General features: G+C 43.2%; 2 protein-coding genes and 1 long non-coding RNA gene across 7 annotated transcripts; 2 read left to right on the forward strand and 1 right to left on the reverse strand.

The window, feature by feature from the left end:
- The first annotated feature begins 878 nt into the window (after window positions 1-878).
- Window positions 879-3,778, forward strand: SMIM8 (small integral membrane protein 8). Of its 4 annotated transcripts, none has more exons than XM_040552664.1 (3): window positions 879-981; window positions 1,866-2,007; window positions 3,439-3,778. In XM_040552664.1, exons 2-3 carry the CDS (start codon window positions 1,888-1,890, stop codon window positions 3,595-3,597), a joined length of 279 nt encoding a protein of 92 aa, XP_040408598.1. In that variant the 5' UTR covers window positions 879-981; window positions 1,866-1,887; the 3' UTR covers window positions 3,598-3,778. The 4 variants fall into 4 exon arrangements, with proteins under 4 accessions (XP_040408598.1, XP_040408601.1, XP_040408600.1 ...); XM_040552667.1 differs by lacking the exon at window positions 879-981 and adding an exon at window positions 1,002-1,092; XM_040552666.1 differs by lacking the exon at window positions 879-981 and adding an exon at window positions 1,039-1,102.
- Window positions 3,779-3,928: 150 nt separating this feature from the next.
- C3H6orf163 (chromosome 3 C6orf163 homolog) lies at window positions 3,929-13,204 on the forward strand. The gene is made up of 5 exons (XM_040552662.1): window positions 3,929-6,364; window positions 8,403-8,497; window positions 9,081-9,188; window positions 11,235-11,437; window positions 12,669-13,204. The coding sequence occupies exons 1-5, from the start codon at window positions 6,217-6,219 to the stop codon at window positions 13,165-13,167; spliced, it is 1,053 nt and encodes a 350-aa protein (XP_040408596.1). The 5' UTR covers window positions 3,929-6,216; the 3' UTR covers window positions 13,168-13,204.
- On the reverse strand, window positions 11,236-25,685 carry LOC121067807. Of its 2 annotated transcripts, none has more exons than XR_005818459.1 (3): window positions 22,937-25,685; window positions 19,322-19,443; window positions 11,236-11,476 (listed from the first exon to the last, which is right to left on the reverse strand). It is a non-coding gene; the product is annotated as an uncharacterized LOC121067807 (long non-coding RNA). The 2 variants fall into 2 exon arrangements; XR_005818458.1 differs by having other exon boundaries at window positions 19,322-19,707.
- Window positions 25,686-27,363: the final 1,678 nt, after the last annotated feature.

Here is a 27,363-nt window from a genome sequence, read left to right on the forward strand (position 1 = left end):
AAATGTTGACAGAAAACACAAATATACCACTCAATTCTCTCCTGATACCAAAACTTATTTCCTTTTTTTTTTCACCTTGTGATATTTACACACAGAAAAAAAAAAAAAATCTTTAGATATTCCATCAGAAGGGAGACAAGTTAACCTGTGACATCCTACTCTGCCATCTTTCAGAAGAAAAAATAATAAGAATGCAGTTTGTTTATTGCAGAAGAAAACATGGAGCAAGTGTTTCTGCGAGCCTGGATGCCTTTGCGTTTGTGTTCGTGCCCTGTCCCCCACCAAAGTCCTCTCACACATCCTCCAGAGGTGGAAACGTGTGCTGGGGTGGGTGAGTCCAGACACAGCTCAGTCTCTAATATTAAGCACCGCACTGCATTTCTGCCTGCCTATTTTCACAATGGAGGACTAATTTGGGTTCTTTTCTATCATCCAGATAACATTTTTTCCCAAAGTTTGAAATTTTCGCCTTTCTTTGTAATGTCACTCAAACTGCCCAGAGGCTTGGACGCTGGTGGATGTGGAAAGGAAGGCACCGGCAGGCAGACGTGCCCCCATGTGCTTCATTTCCCTTGGGCTTTAGGTAAATTCATTAATTTCACTAATTCTGCAATCAGCAGAAAACAAAACAATGCAGCAAAGTGCCACCGCACCACCAAGATGCCCAAAATCTACATTTCAGATCCAAATAACAGAAAGGGGAAGCTTTAATCAAAACTTTTTTATTATTTTTTCTGCTTAGACTGACTGCACTTCCAGAGGCACGTGTGCCTGATGGACACACTGGGGAATTTTGGAAGGGTTTGGGGTTAGTTTTGGTGTTAGTGGCGGCGCCCTATGGCCGCCCGGGGCCGCCATTTTGTGTGCCCCACCCCCCGCCAGCGCTCAGGGGACGCGGGGCGGCCTCCGCCCAGCAGGGGGCGCGAGCGCGCATGCGCGCCCCGCTCCCCCCGCCCCGGCAGGCCCCGTCGGCGGCGGGAGGTGAGCGGTGGGGGAAGGGCGGGGGGAGGTGGCGCGCGGCGGCCGTTAACGATCGCCCGCCGCCGTGTGAGGAGGCGCTGAGGGGCGTCGCGCCCGCGCCTCGCTCATTAGGTTCCAAAAGGTTTTTTTTTTTTTTTTTTCTGGGGAAGGCTGCCCCAGCCGACAGCCCCTCTGAGGGAGGGGGTTTCTGCCCTTTTCCTCGCCGTCCTCAGGGTTTTTGGTGCCCTTGGGACGCCTGTGAGGGGAGTGGGGCTGAGCCGCGCCGCAGGCGTGGCGTTGTGACTCCCTAACCCTGAGGGGAATTTTCCCTCACCGCCCTCCGGGCTGCCCTGGCCGAGGGTTTGGCCGTGGACACGTTTGCTCGGATGGCCGCTCGCGCCTGACGTGCCCTTGTGCGTGAAAATGAAACCCGGGGCTTGGCTCGGTGGCTGCCTCGCTGGGGTGGCCCCACGCAGGCTGTCCTGTCACCCATGAGGTTTAAAAATAAAAATAAAAGAATCTGCCCTGACACTGTTTCTTGTGGCAATGTTCAGTAAAGGTTCTTTCAGACTGTGTTTTGTAGGCTGCTGCTAGGTCTGCAGGTAGCTAACACATTAGCCAAAGGTAAGTAAAAAACAAAAACAAGCCTACGCATACATTTAGTATTTAAAAGTACACGCTTCCAGAAGTGCATTTTAGAATGTGCAAATCTGACAAGATTGAAAATCAGTGTGCTTAAGCAGGGAATCTTAGACCTATAACACCAGAAGCAGTCAGTATTATATACACAAATTAAAATTCATGTTGGAAGGAGACAAGCTAAGCAGAGTGTGCAGTCATGCTCAGTGTATTTTTGTTATTATTTCTAAAATGCAAATGACATCTATTCTTCATTCTGTTTTTAGGAAATATTCAACACCAATTACAATGTCTTCCAGCAAACCTCTGAATGAGAATGAAAAACCCAAGGGGAGAAATCCAGGACTGAGGGGTGTACAGACAACTATGTTGTTCAGAGCTGTGAACCCCGAGCTTTTCATTAAACCTGTAAGAGGCTTATTCCGAGAGAAACTAAATATGCTTAGAGAGACGCGTTTGCTTTAAAATAATAATCGCAATTCTGTGTGCATTATATAACTCTCTTGTTATGCAAACCACCCAGTAACATAACTAAAAATATTTTTGCTTTTCTTCCACTCTGATTGTTAAGAGCCCAGAATTTGCATTGTTTATTCCAGCTTTTATTTCACTGTTACATTGTCTGATTATTTTGTACCTAGTTGAGTTACTTCAGGAAGAAAGTAATTTGTAATTACTCGTGATTTGACAGGTTAAGTAACAGGAGTCATCTTTAATATTTGAAAAGGAAGAAATTAGAAAATGCAAACTTTTTGATATGAAAGGAGAGGCTTTTTAGTAGCTTTTCATTATTTCGGATTTTTCTTTTTATCTCTGTTTTTAATATGCCTAAAGTTTCAGGAATCCAAAAATTCTAGTGAGCTTTCTTATATCCTTTATAGAACTCTGTTTCTGTCTATGTTTGTATATGCAGTTTTTCTTTCATTTATTAAATGAGTTAATTTAATTGTCGGTAAAACAGTCAGCTTCATCTTAGTTGATAGGAGGTAGCATAAGTTATTCCACATTTTGTTGGACTGAGTCACCTGGTTCTGTGCTGTTAGAAAATCTACTAGCATCGTTAGCTCTGGCACCAATAGACTCGTAACGCTCACAAGGCATTCAGAAAAAAACACCAAAAAGTTAACAGAATGAGGCAATATTTACCTGTTATTCCTGGTGCAGAATATTTTAAAAGTTGTGGTGAAGGTTGGTGACATGGCAGGGTACTTTAAAAAGGCTTTCATAAGGGATAATGATGTGATTTAAGTTTATCAGCCATACTCTTAATTTGTTAGAGTATTTGCTTTTATAATTAAGTTGGTGATACTCTGCCTTTATTTACATTTGCAGAACCCAGTGAAATCAGAAAGACTTATGAAATTTTGTGCACATAATAAAAATAGATTTGGCGATGATAAGTGATCTGTTCTAGAGAAATGTAATCAAGGTTACTTGGCAGGAGCAGGGTGCATTGTCCCGGTAGTATATCCAGATAAATTCTGGTAGAAGTTTGTAGTAGTTACCTTTAGAAATTGGCTGTGGCCAGTTCATCCATGCTCAAGCAGCACTTGGGACCTGTGCGCTGGGCAGTGGGACGTTCTGCCTCCAGAAATGGAGAGCCCTCTTTTTCAGAGGGAATTCCTCGTGCTACCATAAAATCATGTCTCTCTTGCTGCTGGTCAGAGCCATTTGGAGTAGTCTGAAGGTCAGGTCTGAAGTAGTCAGTGGTCATTGTTGCAGATATCACAATAGTTTACTCTTCGTTTTGTACACTAAGATTGAAGAACGTAATGTTTGTGGTGAATGAAAAACGTTTTGATTAAAAATGCATGCTAATTCTTTTTTTTTTTTTGTCAGAACAAACCTGTGATGGCATTTGGACTCGTAGCAATTACCCTCTGCGTGGCCTACCTTGGGTACTTGCATGCAACAGCAGAGAACAAAAAGGACCTCTATGAAGCAGTTGACAGTGAGGGGTCCAGATACATGAGGAGGAAAACTTCCAAGTGGGACTGACGACGTAAGGAAGGAAATAAGCAAGTCATTTACAGAACTTTTTGAGGCAACTACTGTTTTTTCATCTGCCCACTAAAATAATGCTTAAATATCTCTGTTGCCATTTAATCCAGTTTAGGTGCCATTATAAAATACTGTGCCATATGAATAAATTGTAATTATGATATATACAAACATAAAACTGGTTTTAAGAATTGTCATCTGCGATCTCCACAGTATGCTAGAAGAGACACGATTAACTTGGATGTGCAGTCTAGACTGCTACATGCCTCATAAATTCATATAATGGTTCAAGTCATTTCTCTCTTTCCTTTAAGTGAAAGCGGGGCTTTGTCTTTTATTTTTTAAGCAGGAGTACATAGTGCATTGTGTGAAAAGCAAAAATTGGTCTCTTGATCTGCTGAAAGTTGATGATTGCAGTGTTGCAGCTAAAGTAATTTTAAAGCAAGAAAGATCTGATAAAGATCTTTATCAAATGGTGCCTCTGTGAGCATGGCTGCAGGGCAGGTAGTAGTAGTGGCGTTTCCTTAGCATGTGAGGAGGCCCAGCATGAGCTTTCCTGCTTCCCTTCACCTTGAGCAAACTGTACGGGTGGGTACTTTCCTGCTGCAGTGCTGAGGCCTTCTCCTCTGCTTCTCCAGCGACTTTGGTGTGTCAGACACTTCATCAGTAGAGCACGTGGTGGAGGCTGTGTGCCAGGCCGGGCCCTTTCCACCTCAGACCCTTACTACTGTTCTGGTTGCTTTTTTACCATTCAGCAACTCATATTTACACTGTCATCATGGGCACCCAAGAACTAGAGAGCCTCCTTGTCGAACCCTTCTGGCCAAGGTGGCTTCTGTCAGGCCAAAGAAGAAAGAAGACATGAAGGGCATCTGTTTTCCTATTCTGGGAGCTGCTTGTGTTTTGTTTCGTTTTGTTTGTTTGTTTGGAAAGTGTGGTTTTTTTTAATTGAAGATAACAAAAAGGTGACCGACTGCCTTGAGGGACAGCAGTAGCTCTATGGGATTTCTCTATCTCCATCTAACTCCTTTGTTTTGAGCCTCTCTGTTTTTCTTCCTGTCCATGTTTTATAATTACCGGTATCCAAAGTTCAGCTTGGCCTTGGTTTAGCTGCTTCCTTCACAGGAAGGGAAGTGAGCTCTGCCTTTGATGAAGCTATACAAAAGCATTTTACAGCCTTTAAAAGCCCGTCTGTGAGCCTAGAAGGCTCACAAAAGCAAGGTTCTGGGGCACATCCAAAAACTTGCAGGTAAGCAGACTACTTGCCTTTTGATGGGTGAAAGAATTTCCTGGTAAATTGATTAAATACTCAGAACCACTGGATGCTCTGCATAGCCTGTAGAATATGTTTTGGGGGTAGGATGTGATGGATCATTACAATTAACCTTATAAGAAGGGTTACACAGGATTTTAGCTCCCTTCAGATCATTAAAATTCACGAGTCTTGTATATTTGCATGAATTTAACTAAATCGTTCCAAAAACAATGCTACAAAAAGCATTTTAACAGGTTTTTCTATAAGCTTTTAAAACACATTGATCCTCCTACCTGCAGATGATTCATGGTGAGAAAGCCCAGTCTGTCTCATTTTCATATTTGGGAAAAATGTGGGATTTGGGTTCTTAAATTCCGACTTCTGTTTCATGAAATGACATGGAAGTTGTTGGGGGAAGAAAGGGAAGGGAAAGAGGAAGGCATGAGGATCAAGGTGGCCAGACTGAAGGAGGGATGAATATTGAGACGTGCTCATATTTTTAAGTATCTTCTCTGTATTTATTCGTGTTAGGTATTGTACAGGTGACTCTCTTAATGCTATCTATACACATAAAAACTATGTGTGAATTGGGATTTAAGCAAAAAAAAAAAATACACTAAACAAAACTACACCAGTAACAAAATTTGTTCACTTTAAAAGGACAGTTCCCTTTATGCATCTGGAGGATAAGTAAACAGCACCGATACAGCCCCTTTTGCCCTGTTCCCCTGAATTTAGTTTTCAGTATAGCAGTAAATATTTAGAAGGGATGATAGCTGGCCTGACAGGAACTGCAAGAAAATGATTTCCTGGGCAGAGGCTTTTTCAGCTTTTTGGCAGTCCCTCATCATCTGTGCTTTCACATCTTTACCGGTAAGGGCAACAACACGCTGTGATTAAAACATCTGAAGCAATGGCTATTCTTCTGCTCCTAAAACCTCCTTCGAGTACACGGGTTGCATAGGAATCGTGGAAATTCGACAACAAAAAAAATGTGCTACAAAGCCCGAGCCAGCTGCGCTGCTGCCAAGCCGCGAGCAGTGCGGGAGCTTTGTGAGCACCGAGTCCCGCCTGGTAACAGTTGCTACGTCTCGGGGCTGAAAGGGGTCACCTCATACAAGCCTCCCTCATCATCTGCCTACATCACCCGCGTGTCACCGAGCTCTCAGCATGTGCGAGTCTGAATCTGGAGGCAAACGCTTCAGATAATGTAAAATAGCAGCCGGTGATTTGTCTCCCTTCCCTGGCTTGTATGTTGTCTGTAGCAACAAGAAGCTTTTCGCCTGCAAGCAAGAGATCTCTCTGGAACAGAGTCCTGGCGTTTTAGTGAGTGTATTACAGAAAAATCCTAGAACACCACAATGATCAGAAGTCCAGATCTGGAATCCTTTGTTTGTTGCGCTGTATGTTCAAAAATAATACCACCACCGCCTTCTAATGCTACTTTTGATCGGATCCGGGAGTGTAAGCCCTTCAGGACACGGTATTACACTCATCGTGATATACTGGGTGAGTTTCTTTCTGAATTCCTTTCCTCGCGAGCTCAGATTTAGGAAAACTCTAAGTGTGGCAGTATCCACGTGTTTTTGAGAGTCATGAAGGCACCCAAATCTTGATAAGGAAACCGCACTGACCTGAGTATAAATAAATGCTGCGTGTTCAGAGGGAGGCGGGGTCAGCTGTCATGTGGTGCATGAACGCACTCAGATTTGTGCATAATGAAGTGCAGAACAGAATTCGCTGTAAGACTTAGCAGATGTTTTCCAAAGCTTGCGTACCTGGGAAAGAGCTATGCCTATCTGGCATTTGCAAAGATCATCCTCTCATCCTTCAACAGGACACAGCTGGGATATTTTATCCTGAATCCTAACTTCTTGTACCTGATTCTGGCTGCTGACCATAGCTTGAGCCTATAAAGAGGCCGGGTTCCAACTGTATTTACGTCAACAAAGAGTTTCCCATTGGTATCAATGGAATAATGACCAAAAATATCTTTCATCCTGCTAGTTTTAGCATAGCTATCGTCCTAAATCTCTGTGTTCGATGTTACACATTGCACAACTTAAACATGAGCACAACTTAAAAAATTATCATAATTACCTAATTATCATAGAGGTTTCTGGTCCCTGGTATAAAGTTTCGAAGGAATTATATTGTGCGTTTTAATTAACATGTGGTGCAAGAGGAGTATGCTTGGTTTGTACTTTAAACAATGCCAAGAAAACATCGATCCATGTACTGAGAGCCCCAGGGACTGGGTGAATGCTGGACATGCCTCAGGAGACAAGGCCTCAGCCCTGTGTTGACATACACAATGTAAAACACGTCCAGAAGGCCACAGAAAGTCTTCTTAAGTTATTTTCTCGCTACTGCTTGACGTAATGGACTGGGGCAAAGCGATGCAGCCAGGGCCCAGCATGCTCGTTATGATTTCCGCGTTGTTGGACTTGTTCAGTTTGCTGATTTCAGTCACTTGGCCCCTTTGTCCCATCCGGCTACCATTTTGCGTGTACTTCGTGTGAGCTCCACAAAAGGACTGTGTCCACCCAAGAAGTGGAGTAGGGAAGAAGACTGACGTCACGACTCAGCCCTCCAGTGGCTGTTTGAGAGCTTGGTCTCATTGTGGCTCTGGCCCTTCTTCATTCTCCTAATAACGCAGGGTAAGAATATGTGACTCTTAGCCCCGCCAAGCATGGAGAATGGGATCCAAAGCAGTGCTCAGGCCAGGCACTGAGTAGGAGGGGAGGATCTGAAATCCCACTTTTGGGGAGGGAGTTTGGGGTTGCAGAAAGTCGACTTTATCCACTTCCCCCTGCAGCAGCTTCTCCTCTTGTGGGCAACGACTGGTGCTGAAGATCATTCTTTGAAATGAGTTAGGAGAGCTACCTAGTTTCTTGCATAGCGTGTCCACAGGAAGAGATGGTGGTGCTGGTATTTTACTTAGACTCCGACCATGTTGCTAAAGGAAGCAATCCGTGTCTTGGACCCTGTGAAGCAGCTTGGCACGCTTCCATGCTGCTCCGCTCCCCTTTCCAGAAGGGATTCGCTGTGTTCCCACAGCACTGGCCTGGGCCTTTCTTGGGTCTTGTCTTGGATGAGCACAGCAGCCCCAAAGACGGAGGGGGAGTTTTGTATTTGCATGCCCTGTTCCAAACACCTAAAAAATGCCCACCTTGGAGTATTTGTCATGTGCCCCAACGGTGGCATGAAGACACCTGAGCACCTTCCTCAGCTTTGAGGGGTTCAAATTAGCACCTTCAGAAAAAAGATTGAATTATTCTGAAGTCCTGTGCCAAGGGCCTACGTCTTTTCATGTTTCCTATCCTAACTCTGTGAGTAAGGCCTTTGTTAAAACCTAACTTCTATAATTACATTTATGGAACTGCATAAGCAATAATATGTTTTTTACCTCTACTTAAATATGTGTGAAACGGAACTGCGTGTGTTTTAGCCTTTTAATGTTTATCTGTGGGACCAAAGGGGCCAGGGCAGAGTTTTCAGCATTCATTTGTTCACTGAGCATGATTAGTTTCTGTGGGTTGTACAGAGATTGGAGCGAGCATTCAACAAGAGCAGCATGAAAGGAAGGAAGCAGAGATACAAGAGCACGTAGAAAAAATGAAGGCTGAACTTTGGTCTCAGGTAAATTAAATTGCACTGTTGTCGCTTAAATGACAACTATTCTTTGGAATAATTGCTCTAGCATAAAGACGGTTAATAAAGATCTCTGAGGTCACCCCTACAGAGCTGTCGTTAATTTCTGCTCATCCTTTGCTCACAGATTTCTCTGTGCACATATTTCCCCAGTTTCCGATCCCAACAAAGCCTACTTTGAATCAACACCAAATTTTACATCTGGCCAGAAAATGGCCTTTAAAGAGCACAAAAGTTAATGGTTGGTAACGCTGTTCCCCACGGTGCCGTGTAAGATTCGGAAACTGCCCTTTGTGTTATATATATACGAATGGTGGTAATACTGTGGCAGCTCAATGCTATTGCTATTGAGCACATTTTTAACAAGATGTTAAAATGTTAAATGTGATGCTCCGATTAAACTGCCAGAGGGGCCAAAATGCGTTTTGCTGTCTGGTTTTAAATTTAACTTGCCCTGATTTTTTAAAGAGAAAATACAGAACTATTGATTACATAACCTCTGCTTTATCTTAATAGGACATTAATAGAGCACGAACAGCTATACTTACTTACATAATAACTTCTTTTGAAGGCTGAAATGCACAAAGAAGATGCAGTGGATAAAGCTCTCAAAGAGGCAGCCGCTAACCACAGTACATTTGTACAAGACCTTAAACAAAAACTTGGAAAGGAAATAAGGGTATGAACCGGTTTGCTTTTATTACCTCGGAAATAGCCAGCATGACAAAATCATTTTTTGGACAACCAGGAATGTCATTCCATGTTAAAATATATGTATTTCTTATGCTTGCCATAACCAAGACCTTCATTCATTTGAACTCCAACGTCAGGTGAAGTGGTTGGCCTGAAAGATGACTGGGTTTCCTTTGTGCCAGATGGGATGTGAGCTTGAGCTAGCTGGATTTTTAGTTCACTTTCAGCATGTTCCACTTTTTTTTTTATTGAATGAAGTTTATGGGCCTTGTTGGAAATTCCCCATGAGGCCCTAGCTGCTTAAGCTGATGGGGTGCATGTTTTAAGGGCAGTTAAATACAGGCTTAACTTTAACTCTGTTCTGAAGCTTTGTGCCCATAAAGCTAGATATTTATCTGATTTACTGAACTTGGAGCCTAAACAGTGTGGAGGAGAAGAAAAACTGCCAGCATATGTATATTTCTAAATTAAGCACACCAAGTGCAGCTTTGTATTTCTATATACGCTTAGCACATGCTTTATATGGCTCTTTGGACATCTGAGAGAAGACTCAAAGACACACACAGCATCCGCGTGCTTCTCGGCCAGGCACTGCTCAGCACCTGCCATCCCGCCAGCGGATGAGGTGCCCCCAGGGAATCGCTCGCTGGAGCGTTTTCCTTCGGAATTTTATCGTATGCAAGTTTCTAAACAGCTAGCTGTTTATGCTGCAGACAGTCAAAGCAGTGTGCTTGGCATTTCAAGAGAAAAAGCAGCGAGGTTTACAGTGGTCTTAAGTTTCTGGCAGAGTTCTTTTTATGGAGCTGCTTTCCAAGGCAGCTCTGTCTTTTGCTGTCACAGCATCTGCCAACAATAGTCGGCAGAGGCTCGGTTCCTCGTGTTTAACCGTTCAGTTACTTGCCATAAGCCTATTACATATCTTTGTAGACCTGAGTGCTCAGGGTTTGAACATGTACTATTTGTACGGAAAAAAAATATTACCTCAAGTGCAGAGCAGAGGCAGAATTCTACATCTGAAACAAAAGAAAAACCAGACATAACTGAAGTAATGACAAGGTGTTTCAGAGTTGGTGGTTTGTCTTTCTTGCAGTTCATTTTAGCTGTGAGCTAACTGCTTGTAGCTCGCAGAGGCGATGGCAGAAAATTTACTCAGCATCCACCTAAGCAAATAGCCAACAACGTGTCTCAAAGTGTGACGGAAGCATTTTTATGCGTAGGCAAGGTCACTTGTGGGTTTGGCACGGCCTATCACGGCAACAGAGGCACACTGAAATAGGCTGAGTAGTCTGAGATTCCCCATGTATGTATGTCCTTCCAGACCACCTAACAGTGTTGTCGCCCCTCTATTTACCAACCCAAGCAGTGTCTTGCTGGCAGGCATACCAAAGGCTGGAATCCTTCTCCATCTCACTAAACCATGTCACCAGCCATGTGAGCTTCTGAAGAAAATACATCAGTGCCTTTTAGTGCCTTAAGCAGAAAGCATGGATGATGTGGAATGATGCTCTGAAGGACAGAGCAAGAGCGTTAGTGTCCTGTTTGCTGGAGATCAAAGATGCAGAGAAGCACTTAGTAATGCCAAGCAAGGTGTTACGCAGATATCCAATGGGACTGATGTGGTGAGCGGGGGCTGCATGGAAGCAGAGGGCATGCAATGGGGAAGTTTTGTAGAAAGCATGGTACTGAAATGGCAGTTTTCACTTCTGGAACTGACAACAGGCAGTCATAAAGATACCTGAATATTTAAAAACAATTTAAAAATAGCTCCAAAATTTTATTCAGGGTGCACGTATTGCAGTGTGTTAGTTACTGTGGATACCCCCACACAAAACTCCCAGGAGATGGTATCAGTTACCTCTGTTACACCACAGTCCTGAGCTGCTGACTAAGCTCTGGCCACTCTTAAGCTAAGACCCTGCAACAAGTCACTGCAAGTGCCCTGTAATGTTTTCCTGAAGGCTGTTCTGCTGAGCTTTGCTTGAAGACGACTGAACAATCCTGTTGCTCACATCTACTTTTCACTTTGCTCAAGGAAGCGGTGAGGAAGGCGAAGGTAGAGATGCAGCAGTACATGGAGGAGCAGCAGAGGAGGGAGGCTGAAGCTGCAGAGCAGCGCATGGCGCACAGGCTTCGGTGTGCCCTGATGGAATGCGCACAGGAGAAGATTCAAGCGGTGGCAGAAGCCAGGAAGCAGGAGCGGGAGGCGGCACTGAACGAAGCAGCCAGGCAGCACAGGTGCTCTTAGTGTTTCCCCTGACCCGGCTGGTAGATGTGCTAAAGGAAACAACAAAAATTCCATCAGTGTAGTAGGTCTTCTAGGAAAAGATCAATAGACTCCTTAGAAAAAAACTATTTGGAAATATCAAGTGACTAGCAAGAGTCCTAGGCTCCCTCTGCCTCACTGACTCCATGTACAAGTAAAACATACTTTGTTCCTAAATGCAAGTATCCTAAATCAAATTGAGGACCCAAAAGTTTTGTTTTTTATGGCTGATTTGCAGTCATTGGAAATCAGTCATGGGCCTGTTGTGCCATTCATGACATCTATGCAAAACTGGAGAGAAAAAAGTGTTTATAAGGAGATCTGCAGGGTGGAGCAGAATATACAAATATAGAAAAAGTTATGTGAATCAAACGGTTTTGATTTCATAATAGTAATACACCCCAATACACAAAAATGAATGCATTTCATTTTTGAGAGCACAAATGACAAAATAACTATAGTTTCGTAGTGAAAAGATCGGTTCTTCCAGAGTGTTCCATTTTAAGATGCTTTTTTTTTCTTTTTCTGGACATAGTCACACTCAAATTTTGAACCACTACATAGTACCTTCATTTTCACTATTAACACCTGCCCTTCCTGACAGGGATAAATCACATTCTGCATAAACTTAGCTAGCCTCTTTAACTTCTCGTGTTAGTAGAACGCCAGCTCTGGTGAACAGCGCCCATAATATTTTGGCTTATACATTCTGCCCTTTATTACTGACCTGCTCGTACAAAGATGTTGTCAGTACAACCTAATCAAAGTTATGGACGAGTCTGTAGTCTAGAAATCAGCTCTTAGATTTTACTTCAAACAGCATTTTTACCTCGGGGGCAGAATTGCTAAATCTCTGTTTGAAAATTAGTGTGAACTTAAATGCCAGCTCAAAGAGAGACCTGAATGAAGCATGAAATACTAGGCCTTTAAGTTACATTTTTCATTTGGAAGTAATCGTGATTAAAATATCACTGGAGACACTTACAGAAACAGAATCTTCTGCAGCTGGATACCCCGCTACCTTTCTCTATATTACCAGTGTCATTCTTTTACACTGTTTTGTTACACAAGTTCTGATTTCATGTATATTTGTAGTTGAATAAGAAAGGTTTTTGGAATAGACTTAAGTTGTTTTCATTTTAATAATATTTAATAGCAGGTGTTCTTTACCATGTTTCTCTTCCTTTTTTTTTTTTTTAATAGAAAGCACCTAGAGCAACTCAAAGAAGAAAGCATGTTAGCTGAGGCACTATATCGTAAGAGAATAGATCAATTAAACAAAGAAAAATGTAATGAGATGAATATTGCCCTGAGTATCAAACAAAAAGAGAATCAGATTGAGATTGAAAAGCACCTCAAAGAAGCAGAGATCCTACATCTTGATGAGCTGGAAAAAGTGATGGCTACGCTGAAAGCAGCAGAAGATCAGGTAAAGACTCTCATGCAAAAGCTGGAAAAGATGACAGCGTGGAAGGACAGCCTGGAAAGTGAAATACAAGCAACAAGACAAGCTTTTCAAAAGTATATTGATGCCACATTTCCTGACCTGTCCCCTGGACAAGCGGATTTTATTCTGCCTTTCAGAACAACATTGGAGCAGAGGGACACCCCAGAAGAAATGGAGGGAAGTGACAAGGAATGTGAGCGAAGGAGTACTGGAAGTGTGAGATTCACAGCCATGGGTAAACAGAACTTCAAGTAGGTGATGCTGAAAAATAAAGTCATGTCAGTTCATTGCATTACATGAGCGTGGTTGGAATGATTCAGGGAAAAATAATCAGGAGTGATAAGCCTTAAAAATTATCCATTAATCTCTCATTTACAAATGCTAGGGAAGAGGTTAGAACATGTAGCACCTGAGGAGGTTCCCACTGAATCCTTCCTTCCTGAAGAGAGTCCAGAAAATCTGTCTTGTAGTGAAGCATTAGCACTAGGACTGTGAGGACTGGTGGCTCTGCCCTGAATACTCATGTATGGAGTCACGCAGACAAGCTTTGAACACCTGTGGCATTTGTTATGAGATTTACATGGTGGTTATTCTATGCAATTTCAATGAAAAACGCTCATTATCTCTGTATCCATTCATGCCTGGTCATTTGGAGGAGTAAAAACGGCCTGAGGCAGTTCAGTGTGAGAATGAGGGTTCACTGGGAGGATCTGATAATTTTCTGTAATTAATTATACAAGATGACCCAACCCATGCTTCTCCTATAAAGTGGATCCTCTTGTCTGTTCAGGTGGATTATTGCACAATTTTTGAACTGTTACTTAGAGGGAAGTGAGGTAGGACAGGTTTGGAACTGGCCTCTGTTGTGTTGATGAATAAAGAGAAGACAGAAGGCTGAAAGTCATTAAAAATACATTAAGAACGTAAGGAGAAACTTTCCATCCGTCCTCTTTGGATGTGAATTTGTGACAGCAGCATTGTGTATCAACCTATTTTTGCAGATATTTTTCTTCCAATTTTTAAATGAAATAAAATTCTTAACCAGAGCACCTAGGATTTTCTATCAGGGATCTACAGATCTCCAGAGCACTCCAGATGTTCTACATTACCAACAGTTCTAGCAGCAGTTTATGCTTATGCATGTGAAATCTTTCTCCACTAAGAGGTTCCACAGACTGTACTTTGTGACAGCCAGTAATGGGGAGAGCTGGTCTCCACCTCCATATAGGACACTGCCACCTCCAGGACGTCCTGGTGCAACCTCAGGAGGAGGAAATAACGGGCAGGGTGAGGAGCAAGGGGCTTCAGAGATGGAAAAAAGCAGTAAGGGGACACACAAGGGTCTCCAAAATCCTTTGCAGGGAGCACTGACCCTCTGGACACCACCGAGGAAGCCCCATAGGCTGGGCTATCTACTAAAGCTTTCTATCTCATGCTACCTGTTCATCTGGAAACACTGTAGAACACCTTGAGAGTGAGCTGAGGAATGAAAACAAGCTGGTCTTTCCCTTTACTGCAGGTGACATAAAGTGTAATACCATGAATTCTGTATGCATCTTGTTTAAGAGAATCTTTAAAAGAGTAATCTGTGCAGCCTTCTTTTCCTTACGCTCAAAAACAACCCCAGAAAACAAAACAAAAACAAACAAAAAAATCTGAATGAAAATCCATCACTCTACCAAACCAAGAAGCAAAGAGAAATGGTTTTTCACTGGTTTGTTGCGGAACAGCTTAATTCACATGAAGTACTTTGAACAGATGTTTGGCATGCTCTGGCACTATTTCTAACCTAACTGCCTATAAAACCTTACCCCACAGAATTGTGGAAGCTCCTTCTGTACAACTAATGCTGGCTGTTCACTTTTCCTCTTACAATCCAGATGAAAAGCATCCAAACTTTGCTTTCACAGTTGTCTAATCAAATGCATAAACTGCACAGAGCCCAAGATAAAACTCCTGTTTACATCTTAAAGTTCTACAACAGCCTGAAACACCCCATAAACTCTCTAAACTGATTTTATAAAACCATTTACATGTGTGGTAAACATAAAAGTCTTTTGAAACTGCACCACTAAAATACTCTAACTGGAGCCCTTGCAGCTGCACCATGAAATAGCTGGAGCTGGGGAATGCTGTTGGGTTAGCTGGCTGAAGGCACATCTCAGCACACACAGTGGATCCTCATGGACCAGGAGTGAGACCTGTAACCTGTGAGTAAATGGGAGAGGCTTTCTGGAGCATCTTGCAGATTGAGGGTGGGTGCTGCCTAGGAGCTATGGGACTCCTCAGGATGTAGGGAAGAGCATCTCGGGATTGTGCAAGGCTTACCATGGCATGCTTAGGGGAAGAAACAAGAGATCAAGTTGTTCTGGAGAATAAAAGGAGTGGGAAAATAGAGAGATAAAGGGAAAAATGAGGCTGATCACATGTAAACAGGGGTTGGTCATGCCTGGCCAAACCCTGCACCTGATGAGTGCAGCCTGCCCTGTCTTCTCATTAAACTCCTTTTCTAACTTTCCCTATGTGCATGTGTGTGTACGGAGGTCTTCTTGGACCTCTGATCACAGGGGCTGTGCGCCAGCAACTGGAGAGACTGGAGTGCATATTGTGTGGGTACGTATGTCAGTGCGTACTCAGTAGCAAATATCAAGATAGACTAGCCAAAAAACAGGATGAGAGGCACAGGCGCCAAGTGACCAAGTGGCTGCGAGCCTGGGCCAGATACTGAAGAGGAACAGAGGGTCTGAAAGTTGGCTACTGAGGAACCAGGAGATGGAAGCCAGTGATGAAGAAACCATGAGAGGTCTGAGGTTTGGCTGCTGGTAAGGTTGTAAGCCTGGTCCAGCTACCAGACGTGCTGGTTGCGTGCATATGTCTGTGCATGAGGCAGCATGAGAGGCAACGCTGCGTCTTGCCTGTCAGATGATGAAGTGCTTCAACTCCCCTTGTACAAACAGTTCAAGTCCTAATACAGCAGCAGTAGATTTTTTTGTTCTTTTCTACTGGGAAGAGTATCATATAATCATCACATACCTAAATAATGCCTTGCTCTTAGTGTTTGTTTCAGGGAGAAAAAAAAAAATAAAAAATAATAATTAAAAGAAGTTACCCTGTCTTATAGGGTTAGCCCACTTCTGTCTGGGATGCAGTGGTACGTGAACTGACTGATACAGACCACGGCTGTCTACACCATGGGTCAGAGCACCCTGTGGTGGCCATTAGTCCTGGTGACTGAAAAATCACACTACCCACTTTACTTGCACTCTGAATCAGAGAGAGCATGAATACATGTTTTTTGACTGTCTGAATGATGCAAATAAAGAAGCTTTCAGATAACATCTGGACGCTGGGGTACTGGTGATGGCACATATTGACGGCCAAGTGCATGAGACAAAATCTAGAATGGGGAGCTGTAAGGCTGCAATGAATAATACAGAAAGCAGGGTATCTCTATTAGTCATTCAAGCTATGTCTAAAATTGCCAGAAAGTCCCATCGTTTCTGTGTCTCGGGAACAGTGAAACTTTCTGTCTATGGCAGTGCTCTGAAAGACTGAAACGTGGGCTGTCTAATTACTGCAGCTGAGCAGCTGAACTAGTTGGGAGCTGTAGAGTATGGCTGATAAGCAGCTAATTATTAAACGAGACATCTTGCTCATTAGTCCCTCAAAGGTCTGCAGAAGAGGTCTGTGGTGTCTTAAAAGGAGGATATGCAGACTGTGAAATCTCCGAATGCTTCGCAGGGAGAAATTAAGTGTGAAGTGAACCAATGATGTGGGCAGTGTTTGCAGTGTGAGCGCACGCTCTCCGTGCACGCCAGGCAATTAAAGGCTGCCGAGCCTCCCAGGCGACAGACCACGGAACGAATGCACCCAGCCTGTGCATACATGCACGGTACACACACACACATAAACGGGTAACTGTGATTTAAGTTACTGGCGTGATTTCCTTTGTTGTTTTGTTAGCAACAGTTCAGTGTTAGGTTTGCTGCTAGTTAAAATACAGGCTGAGTAAAGGAACTTGAGTGACTAAGCACAAAATGCATCAAGTGACTGTGGGAGATGCGGATGCTGGAAGAACTGGCATTAATGCTAGCCAGTAGGGACATTATATGAGTGTTTTGGGCGTACTTAGAACAGGATTTGGGCTGTGGAAGTGACAACAGTGACCAAAGGACAACTGCTAGAAGGAGAAACGGGCCAACAACGCTGACAGAAACAGCCTGGAGAGTAAGGAAAGCTGTGCCTCGTCCAGCGCAGACTGTGGGACTAGCAGTTAACACATCACCTGAGCTTTCTTTGGGCCAATGAGAAAACCAAGAGTCAAATAAACAGCTTGACTAACAAAGGCTAGAGAAATAATTCCATGTAGAAGTGTAAATAAAACTGGTGTACCCCAACTGTGACATGGCCTGCCCAAATCTAGTCTCTTTTTCTAGTTGATCAGCAGCTATTTGTCTTGATCTTTGTTAAACCAGTCTCTAGCACTTTGTTTTGGCTTCTTATGAGAGCACAGCTGCCTTGTGCTTATTACTGGAAGGATTCTTGCCTTTGTTTCATGTACCTGGACTCTTTTAATGCACAGCTACACTTTTCTGTTAGGCTTGTCCTAAAACTTCAACATCTTGAATGACTAGAGAAAAATCCTACACACCAAGGTGCCTGAACACCATGGTTTTCCATTATTTTTCTTGTAAGAGCACATTCTCCCCTCCTCTAATAAACTTTTCAAAAGGCACAAGCACGTTCAGTTTGCTAATTTGAAAACTCAGCATGCTATAAATGGAGTGTTGCTGGCCAAAGCTGAGCTCCACTCCTCTCTGTCTTCTCTCACACTTTCCCAGGAACTCAGACTGCTGGTGCCAGATTAGCTGCATGGCTCTGGGTACCACTGCTGTTAGCCTCTAAAGGTGTAGTCCCTTCCTTGTGCTAGCTATGGCATCCCACAGTGGTTCTTGATTTTGCTGTGTTTTTTTGCTTGTTTGTTTGTTTGGTTGGTTTTTTTCTTTTGTTTTCCGTACCTGTCAAGTACTGCAAATAGTCTAACTCTGAGGCTAGCATCTGAGCTACTTTGACTCTGTGTTGACGGTTGTTCTGGTTATCCCTCTTTAGTATGAGGTTTATAATACTGATTTACACCTAGTTCTGATTTTCGATGTGGATTTAAAAGTCAGTGACCTGGACCCTCAACCTGAAACATCACCTAGAAAAATCTTATAATGTCATTATATCTGAAGGACTCTGATAATGAGACTCTTAGCTGTTCCACTGAGCACCTGATGCCCTTCTGTGACATTCCTCTAAGATACTAGGGCTGTCTGTCTGAAAAAAAAAATGCTTATTTCTGAGTCAACCAACTAGACAGTTCCGTCTCACCCATAAAACATGTCTGCTGCTCTCCTTCTCCTAGCTGAAGAACCTCACCTTTTGGTAGCTTGTTACATCTCATTTCTCAGTTACAAAAGACATTTCTAACAGCAATAATGATCTCTACTGGAATGTATCCTTTCCTATATTTTGAGGAAAATTACTACACATATTGTCATATTATAAAGACCTTCTTTTATATAGGAAGGAAAATTGGAGACTTTTGAAATAGAAGTCACTGTAATAAGAGGAGTTGAATTCTTTGAAAGGTAACCTGGCTAGAGCATCTAATTGCATTAAACCTTTAGAGCTGACTGCCTCAAAGTATTGTTCCTCAGGACACCTATTGTCTTATGTTCCCCGCCTGAGTTGATAAATGATCTGCACAAGCTGTTGTTTACACACATAGCTTTAAATAGCCTTGGAAAGTGTTTCTTGAATGTTCCTCTAAGGTCTAACATTTCTGACTGCCAGATACTTGTTCTTCCTGACTTACGATTTTCCCTGGCTGCAAGGACAGAGGAATTAAGATGCTAGCACTTGATAACTCAGGTAAGCTAGCTAGAAGGTCTCCTTAACCATCTGGTCTAGATTCAAAGCTTAGCTCAGTGGTGTTGAGCAGGTACTCCTAATACACAAAGAGAATGGGTGTGAAGCCAATTTTGCTTTAAGTCAAAGTTGCCCATGAAATGCAATGCACAAGAAAAAAGTCCTGTGTAATTTTTGTGTTTGAGGAAGAGGAAGGTACAACACTGAAAAGGTACTGCAAAGATAAATCATAATGCTTCTTTGAGTCCTTTCACTAGCTTATTTGTTAGTGGAACCAAACCATAATACAGAAGGTTTTGCGTAACTGTACTCTCAAAGCCAATGTTTTCTCAATTCTTGTTTAGCTAGATTAAAAAAAAAGGAGCTCTTCTGCTTTTGGGCTTTGCCTCACGATATATTTAAGGCACTCTATGGCTGAAGTAGCTTTGAAGTCCTTACAATAACACAGATGGGGTGCAAGATAATGTGTTAGAAATGAATAATCTACACTGCTCACCTGGTACTTCAGCAGAGAAAGTGTGAAAAATCCATAGCAGAAACTTGCGGAGGTTCTCACCAGGCTACAGTAGGAGTTGTCATGGTTGAACGTGCACGCAAGTTATCTGAAGATGGGCAGTCCTAGAAGAAGGAAAGTGTAGCTCATGTCACTTACAAAGAGTACCTTTATGAAGAGTTGCTAGCAAACACAAGAGGAGAGCGTCAGAAAATCTCTGAGGCCTGCAAACTTGCTGATCCACAAGAGGCAGGGCGCACATGTTCCGGGTAAATCAAACCTCTGACCTGGGCTTGAAACACTCCCAGCACTGGCAAAGCTGGCATCTCAATGCTGGCTTGGGTCGGCACTGAAATTCAGGTGTCAATGTTCTTCAGGGTACTGCAGGGCTACAAGGGAGCATTAAAGGTAGGATCACTGGGGGGTAAGTCTTAGTACAGACTCTCCCCACTTGTACAAAATGGGGTTTCTTCATTAAAACTGGAAAATAACTCTGGTCTTGGAGCTCCATGTATGAAACATTTCTCCCCTTCACTTTCAGAACCAGGTGATAAAAGTACCCTCTCCCTGCTAAACAGACATTAGCATTATCTTCAAGTAAGGCTAAATTTTCACTGAACAAAGCACCCCATGGTAAAACTATTAAATTATTGTTCTCCCCATCCTCTTCTTTTATTTTGGCCCAGCTGTTTGCTGTGGTGCAGTGAACTGAATCAGGGACCCGATTCCTCTTTAGAAGGGGGAGCTGAGAGTTTAGACAACACAGATTTATGTAACATCGTCTGTAATGAAACAGGACCTTTGCTCTTGATTCAACAGAGAACGAGATAAATGCTCACTGGCATGTTTTATGCATTATCATCAGTCATGTGCAGAATGTAGAAGAGCTGGATGCTGCTGTAATGTTTGTGTTAAGCTCTTCCTAAACTCTTCCATCTCTGGGATTGACTCTTTTTTGTTTTGTTTTGTTTGTTTTACAAAACTTGTTTCTCCACTAGAAACTATGTCACACCAGTGAACACTCAAGAGTAATAGCATGGATGAGGCTAGATTTACATGAACTACTTTTAAAGGGCAACTCTTAAATTCCACAGCAGAAAATAAAACAAACTGTTAATGTGTTTGACTCCTGACTTTGATCTATAAATACATTTAACGCAAACGATGCGGTGTTATGCCAATAACGAGGAAGCAGAAAGTAAAGATGACAGACTCCATCACTGTGATGGGAAAGAGGAGGCTGTTCAAGGAAATGAAAAATAGCTGCCTTTCCCATTCCTCAATGCATTTAATCACTATCAGAAAGCAGCTGCTAAACTAGTACTCTATAACCTGCTTATATTAGTTAGCTATTTCATCTGGTGGCTGCTAAAATATAAACAATAATTTTTCTATAGATAATTGAGAGTGGAAATGGAGTAACAATCAAGAACATAAATACATTTAATAATGGCCATCTCTTGGTTATTAAACTGATAGTGCTTTATCCACGACTTGCTTACCTCTCCTGGACAAAGACACCTAAATGGTTTGGAAAACTATTTGTTGATGAGAAGAACCTAACCCTCACCATGAACTGGACTGAGAAACATGAGCTCTTTCCTCTGCTACACGCCATGTTAGATGAAACTAATTGCTGTAGTGAAGAGCAGAAAATTCCCGTGCCTTCTCACAAACCACGTGAAAGAAACTGCGTTTCACAGCGTGGCTTGATGGAAAAAGCTGCAGCACCCGGTTCAGTTCAGTAAGCTGAGCTTTGCAAGTGAAAGCTCAGAGTTAGTAATTTTACTGCCAAGGAAAAGGTCTTGTGCCTTTAATTCTGCTGCCAAAAGCGGCTGCGTTGGCAGGGTACTGGAGAGCTCCTGGCTGACTCTGCTGGAAACCCCGCACTGTTACAGAAACCACCAGCCACCCAGTCTGCCGCGAATGGGGCACGACCTGTAATGCACTGACATGATTATTGCTGGTCAATTAGAGACGCAACCCCGTGACTGAGACCTCGAGCCGTGTCTGCGCTGCACAAGCTGACACAAGCTCCTGCAGGCTTGCCAGTCCTGAACTGAGCCCCACGGAGACCGTCCTCTGCCGGGCTTTCACTGAGGACAATGAGGAGCTGGAGCCCTTTCACAGCATGACGTGGGACCACTGTGATCCCTCCAGCGGATTCCTGGAAAGCCGCCAAAAAGACAGCCAAACTTTCTTTTGTTCCATTCAGAAGGAAAATAACCTGGGATTCTCTATGCACACCAGCAGAAATCTTTCAGTACATGCCCCCAGTCTTTGCAGCTTTAAATTCAAGGTTAAGATGCTGGAACGTACGCTGTTCAAAGATTCTCCTGAACAAAAACCTTCTAATGTATTAAAAGCCTGAAAGCCTTAGCTTCGTCTGTTCCTGTGCTTGGTTCTGTCTAAGCAGCAGTATGCCGAGTGACTTGAAGTGGGGCTTGAAAGTCTGGAAGAGGAAGAGGACATTCATGTTGCTGAAGGACTGCTTGAAAGAACTGGGCTCGTTTGTAAGTGAGTAGTATGGGTTCAGCTCTACAAGCTGTTTCTGAAGTTCCTGCTGCTTGCCTTTTTTTTTTTTCCTTCGCTAAAATTGCTTCTCCTCTGCAAATACTAAAACTGCATTTTTTTTTCTAGTAAAAAATTGGCTTTAGAACACTGTAATCCTGAACATAAAATCAGTATACATCTTATTTTAATTGCCTTGCAGCCTTACATAGGAGAAAAAGATCTGTGCTTCTGCAGTTTACTGATCTGTTCTAGCCCACATACTGGCACAGGATGCGGAATGGAAAACCTGAGAGACACATCATGACCCCCACAGGGGGAATGGCAGCTGGTGTTAGGTGGTGACCTTTCCTTGGATCTCAATATGCTCCTCTCAAACCTCTTTCCTCTTGGATGTCAAGTCTTTTGGTAAAACCAATTTCTGGCATTAAGGCATGTCCAAGTTCAAAGATGCTGTGTGGATTTGTCACTGTGAGCAATACTCCACGTGCGACCACAAATCTTCCAGAACTCCTAGTCCTTATGCTCTCGCAGCACCTTCTCGTGATTTATCCTTTTAAAAGTTGGAATTGTCCATCCTGTAAAAAGCCTTGCAGACGTGATACTAACCATAATGTGCTGGAAAAGCTGGATGTCAGCTGGTATCAGAGTGACTTTATACAGAGGCTGGAAAAACTCTTTGCCCTTCCCCTTTCCTTGCAAGCTATCTTAATGAATCTGATGTATGTGGACCAGAGAAGTGGTGGATCTGTGGAGACTTTTAAAAGGACTGACAACAGTCTAAGAGCCACCTTCTTTAACGTTCGCTGGAGGCAAGAACTTGAACAATACTTGGCAGTGGTTTCTTTCTCCTTCCTCCTGGAAGTGACCTTGTGGCAATGTCACTGTGTGCACACAGGATTCACACAGAGGGGAGAAAACACAAATTTTTAAATTTCCATGGTTTTGACTGATCTACTGGAGTCAAGGGAAACCAGAACAAGCACAGAGGAGAAGTGTGAAAGCTAACAAACAAGGCTTTTGGAGGAATTACAATATGCATATACAGTCATCCCTTAGCATATTTCACCCCCTCCCCAAGAGGTATGCATAGCCAATTTCTCTTACCTGTTGTATTTTTCTCTTCTCAGCTCCAAAAGGTGGAATTGCTCACTCTGCTGCTGTCAGTATGGATAAGAGGAAAGCATCTTTTCTTGAGGTGCAGGCCTCCTGCTAGACCCAAATCTTTCATGGGATATGGAGAGAGCTTTTTCCTTCACGTGCTGGTCAGAAGCCCCTTCCGCAGCTCATTGCAAGGCTCCTCTGAGCTACCAGGATAGGAAATTTTCTACAAGCAGTGTAGTCCGATGACTGCCTCACCCCCTAGATAACCACAGATGTGGGTGCTCAGAATATCTGTCTTTATTAGAATTCAGGGGTGCAGTGCAGGAACAAAGCAAGAGGCTATTTCATGCCTGCCCTGAGTACAATAACATTCCAGTCTGGTATCGTGTAAATGTTTGATCTGCTGCTCATATTTTAAGGTGTGGCTTGAGCATGTTCTACCTGACTGAGACATAAACAGGTTTACTGCTAGATATGCCCATTGATATGTAGTGATTAACACAAGGTTTTGGGCACAGGCACTTCTACAAATCTGATGTAGAGGGGATACAGATCTTAGCAGGCTGTAAACTTCTATGCTTTCTTTTGGAATTTTGTATTTATTTACCTATTTAGATGTCCATTATATAGAACACTGGGAAGTAAAAGCAAGAGGCCAAGGAAATGTCCAGTGATCTTTCAGCAAAATATCCTTCCAGAGTTTCACAGGTACTTCTGAGATCACTTTCTACATTCACGGTTGTCCAAGAAGCTTAAAAATTAGCTACCTTCAATGCCAGTGAGGTCTTCCCTCAAAAACTTGTGGAGAAAGAGGATATTCTTCAGCATAGAGTAAAACAAGATGTTGTTTTGCAGAGCAGTAGAGCCTGCTGGAAGGGCAGAATCTCTTCTGAAGCAAATAATTGCATCAAGTGCAGCCACTAGTGTTGGAACTGGCATGAGAATCCTTTCTTTGCTCAAAGCGCCCATTTTTAGAAATATATAAGCTACTGTGTTGCCGGTGTAGGTCAGGTCCTGAGTTCTGTCTCTGTGAAATACAATTGTGTCAATGTGTGTTGTCTTTCAAACCTCATCCTGGAGGCTACTTAAATTTTTAATTTCGTCCTATCCTTAATTGAACTTTGAAAAGAAGTTGTGAAACCCTAATCTTCACAGTTATATTTAAATGCTAAATTGTCTTCAGGCTATAGTTTCCAGTGAAGTGGCAGGTAAAATCTCTGGAAGTTCTCAACCTGGTGTGTTCAAGCTTAAAAACAATGAACGAAGATCAAATTAACACAAATGACTCCGTCTTTCAAATGCTATAAAACAAAGCTTGCACCATCAGACTAAGTTGATAATAGGGAGCCTAAAGGAACTATACTCACTTAAGGATGGAGAAACTACATGAAATTGAGCCAGGAGCACTATTTCCAGATCACTGCTTAAACTTCAACTGTATGGTGACACACAAGTAGAGAGTAATAAATTACATTCAAAAAGATGAATCAAGCCTGAAGAGAGATAAAGCCCACAGAAAACTAAATTAAAAATACAGAACAGCAAAGCAATGACTTCTTTCTATGGAAGAATGCTACAAAGCTTGTTTTTTTTTCATATTGGCAGCAATTAAGTATCAAAGAGAAGTCCAAGAGCAATCAAAAGGAACTCTGGGGCTTTGGGACAATTGGGTAAAGGATCAGGCACACAGATACTGTTTTCGTCTGTGCTTCCAGTAGCAGGGAACAAAATTGAAAGGAAGAGGCAGACCCAGCTGATCAATATGTCTTGGCCTTAGTGACTGACCATGAAGTAGTCGATTTAAAAATCTTTGGTGGTAGGAGGAAAACTGCCACCAAAACTGCAACCCTGGACACAGGTAGAGCAGACTTCAGGCTGCTCAGGGAACTAGTTGGTAAGGTCTCTTGGAAAACTGCTTTCGAAGACACTGGGGTCTGTCAGCACCGGTTGCTTTTTAAGCACCACCTCTTAAGAGCACAGGACCAGGCAATTCCGAAATGTCAGAAGTCAGGCAGCTGGGGCAGAAAGTCGGCATGGCTGAACAGGGATTTTCTTGTAGAGCTTAGGCGGAAAAAGAAAGAGTACGGCCACTGGAAGCATGGTCAGGCGACATGGTAGGACTACAGAGATGGTGTTCACCATCGTAGGGAGAAAATTCACGCGGCCAAAGCTCAGTTAGAGTTGAATCTGCCCAGTACTCTGTGGGACAACAGAAAAAGTGTTTTTTTAAATATGTTAACAGCAAAAGGAGGACCAGAGATAACATCAGTCCACTACTTGATGAGGTTTGTCACCACACCAATAGGGATGCAGACAAAGCAGAGATGCTTAATGCTTTCTTTGCTTCTGTCTTTAATACTGATGATGGGCACCACCCTGGTGGGACCCCTGGAGCCACGAGTTGGAGGACTGTGACTGCAGGAACAATAAACTCCCAGCCAACCCCAAACTTGTTCGGGATTTGCTACTCCATCTGGATGCATATAGTCTCTGGGGCTTGATGGGATTCATCCCAGGGTACTCAGAGAGCTGGCTGATGTCATCGTGAGACATCTCTAAACTATTTTTCAATGGTCTTGGGAATCTAGAGAGGTCCCAGTCATTTGTACTGGGAGGTATTTTTACTTGGGAGGTATTGAAAAACACCTGAAGGACAATGCAGTCAATGGTCACAGCCAACACGGGTTCATGAGGGGAAAGTCCTGTTTAAGGAACTTAATTTCCTTTTATGACAAGGTCACCCACCTAGCTGACCAAGGGAAGCCAGCTGATGTAATCATTTTGGATTTCAGCAAAGCTTTTGATACTGTTTCTCATGGTATCCTTCTGGACAAAATGTCCAGCATACAGCTAGACAAGTACATAGTGTGATGGGTGAACAATTGGCTGATATGCTGGGCTCCAAATGTTCTAGCAAATGGGGTAACATCAGGCTGGTGGCCAGTCACTAGTGGGATTCAGCTGGGCTCCTTTTTAGGGCCAGTTCTCTTCAATGTTTTCATAAATGATCTGTATGCAGGACTTGACAGTATACTAAGTAAGTTTATGGATGACTAAACTAGAAGCTGTTGAATCCCTTGAGGAGTCAACTCCTCAAGAAGCCTTGCAGAGAGATCTTGACAGACTAGAGGGCTGGGCAATCACCATTCGAATGACATTTAGCAACAGCAAGTGCCACATTCTGCTCCTTGGAAAAGGCAGCCCTGGCTATATGTACAGACTCGGGATAAGAGGCTGGAGAGCAGCCCCACAGAAAGGGATCTGGGGTTTCTGGTTGACGTCAAGTGGAACATGAAACAGCAGTGTGCCCTGGTGCTATCTGTACCCTGGGGTGCATCAGGCACAGCACTGTTAGCTGGTCAAGGGGAGGGATTGTCCTGCTCTGCCCTGCGCTGGTGTGGGCTTGCCTCGAGTACTGTGTGCAGATTTGGGCGCCAAAGTATAAGAAGGACATAAAACTATTAGAGAGTGTCCAAAGGAGGGCTATGAAGATGGTGAAGGGTCTAGAGGGCAAGATGTGTGAGGAGCAGCTGAGGCCCCTTGGTTTGTTCAGCCCAGAGCAGAGCAGGCCGAGGCGAGGCCTCATGGCGGCCTGCAGCTCCCTCACGAGGGGAGCGGAGGGGCAGGCGCTGAGCTCTGCTCTCTGGGGACAGTGACAGGACCCGAGGGACCGGCATGGAGCTGGGACAGGGGAGGGTCAGGCTGGGTGTTAGGGAAAGGTTCTGCACCCAGAGGGTGGTCGGGCACTGGGACAGGCTCCCCAGGGCAGTGGGCACAGCACCGAGTTGCCGGAGTTCAAGAAGCGTTTGGACAACGCTCTCAGACACAGGGTCTGATTTTTGGTGGTCCTGTATGGAGCCAGGAGTTGGACTTGATGGTCCTTGTGCTTCCCTTCCAGCTTGGGATATTCTGTGGTTCCAGGATTTTATGATTATTATACCCAGAGTTGGTTAGCTCAACTATATGCATGAACAAAATATCTTTTGTTTATATGATTGTGACTTTTTTCCCAGCTCTTGGTACTTTAAGGCAAACATAATTCTTCATGCCTAGCAGGTGTGCAGTCTTATTCCATCTGCATTCTGTTTTTTTCTTTTTCTTTTTTATTTCTAATTTGTGAGTTAAAAGGTGGCTGTTTCTCTGTGCAAAGTAAAAAGACATTTGGATAACAACCTGCAGCTGTTAAAAAAAAAAAAAAGATTACGTACCTCTGGAAAAAAAAAAAAAAAAGAGGGACATAATTCCCTGTTGCTTCTTCCACACCATTGTGAAAAACCCTTGCAGCTCTAGCATTAATAATTTTGTCTCAGCATTCATAGCTCTTCTGTATGTGGATGCTGAAAAGTACACCAAATCTCATACTGTCTGTTGACACTAGCACTGGCTGAGTCTGTCTCAGAATCTGTTTCCTTTTGGGGCAAATTATTAGG

Source organism: Cygnus olor, chromosome 3 (assembly GCF_009769625.2).
Source record: "Cygnus olor isolate bCygOlo1 chromosome 3, bCygOlo1.pri.v2, whole genome shotgun sequence".
Taxonomy (NCBI): Eukaryota; Metazoa; Chordata; class Aves; order Anseriformes; family Anatidae; genus Cygnus; species Cygnus olor.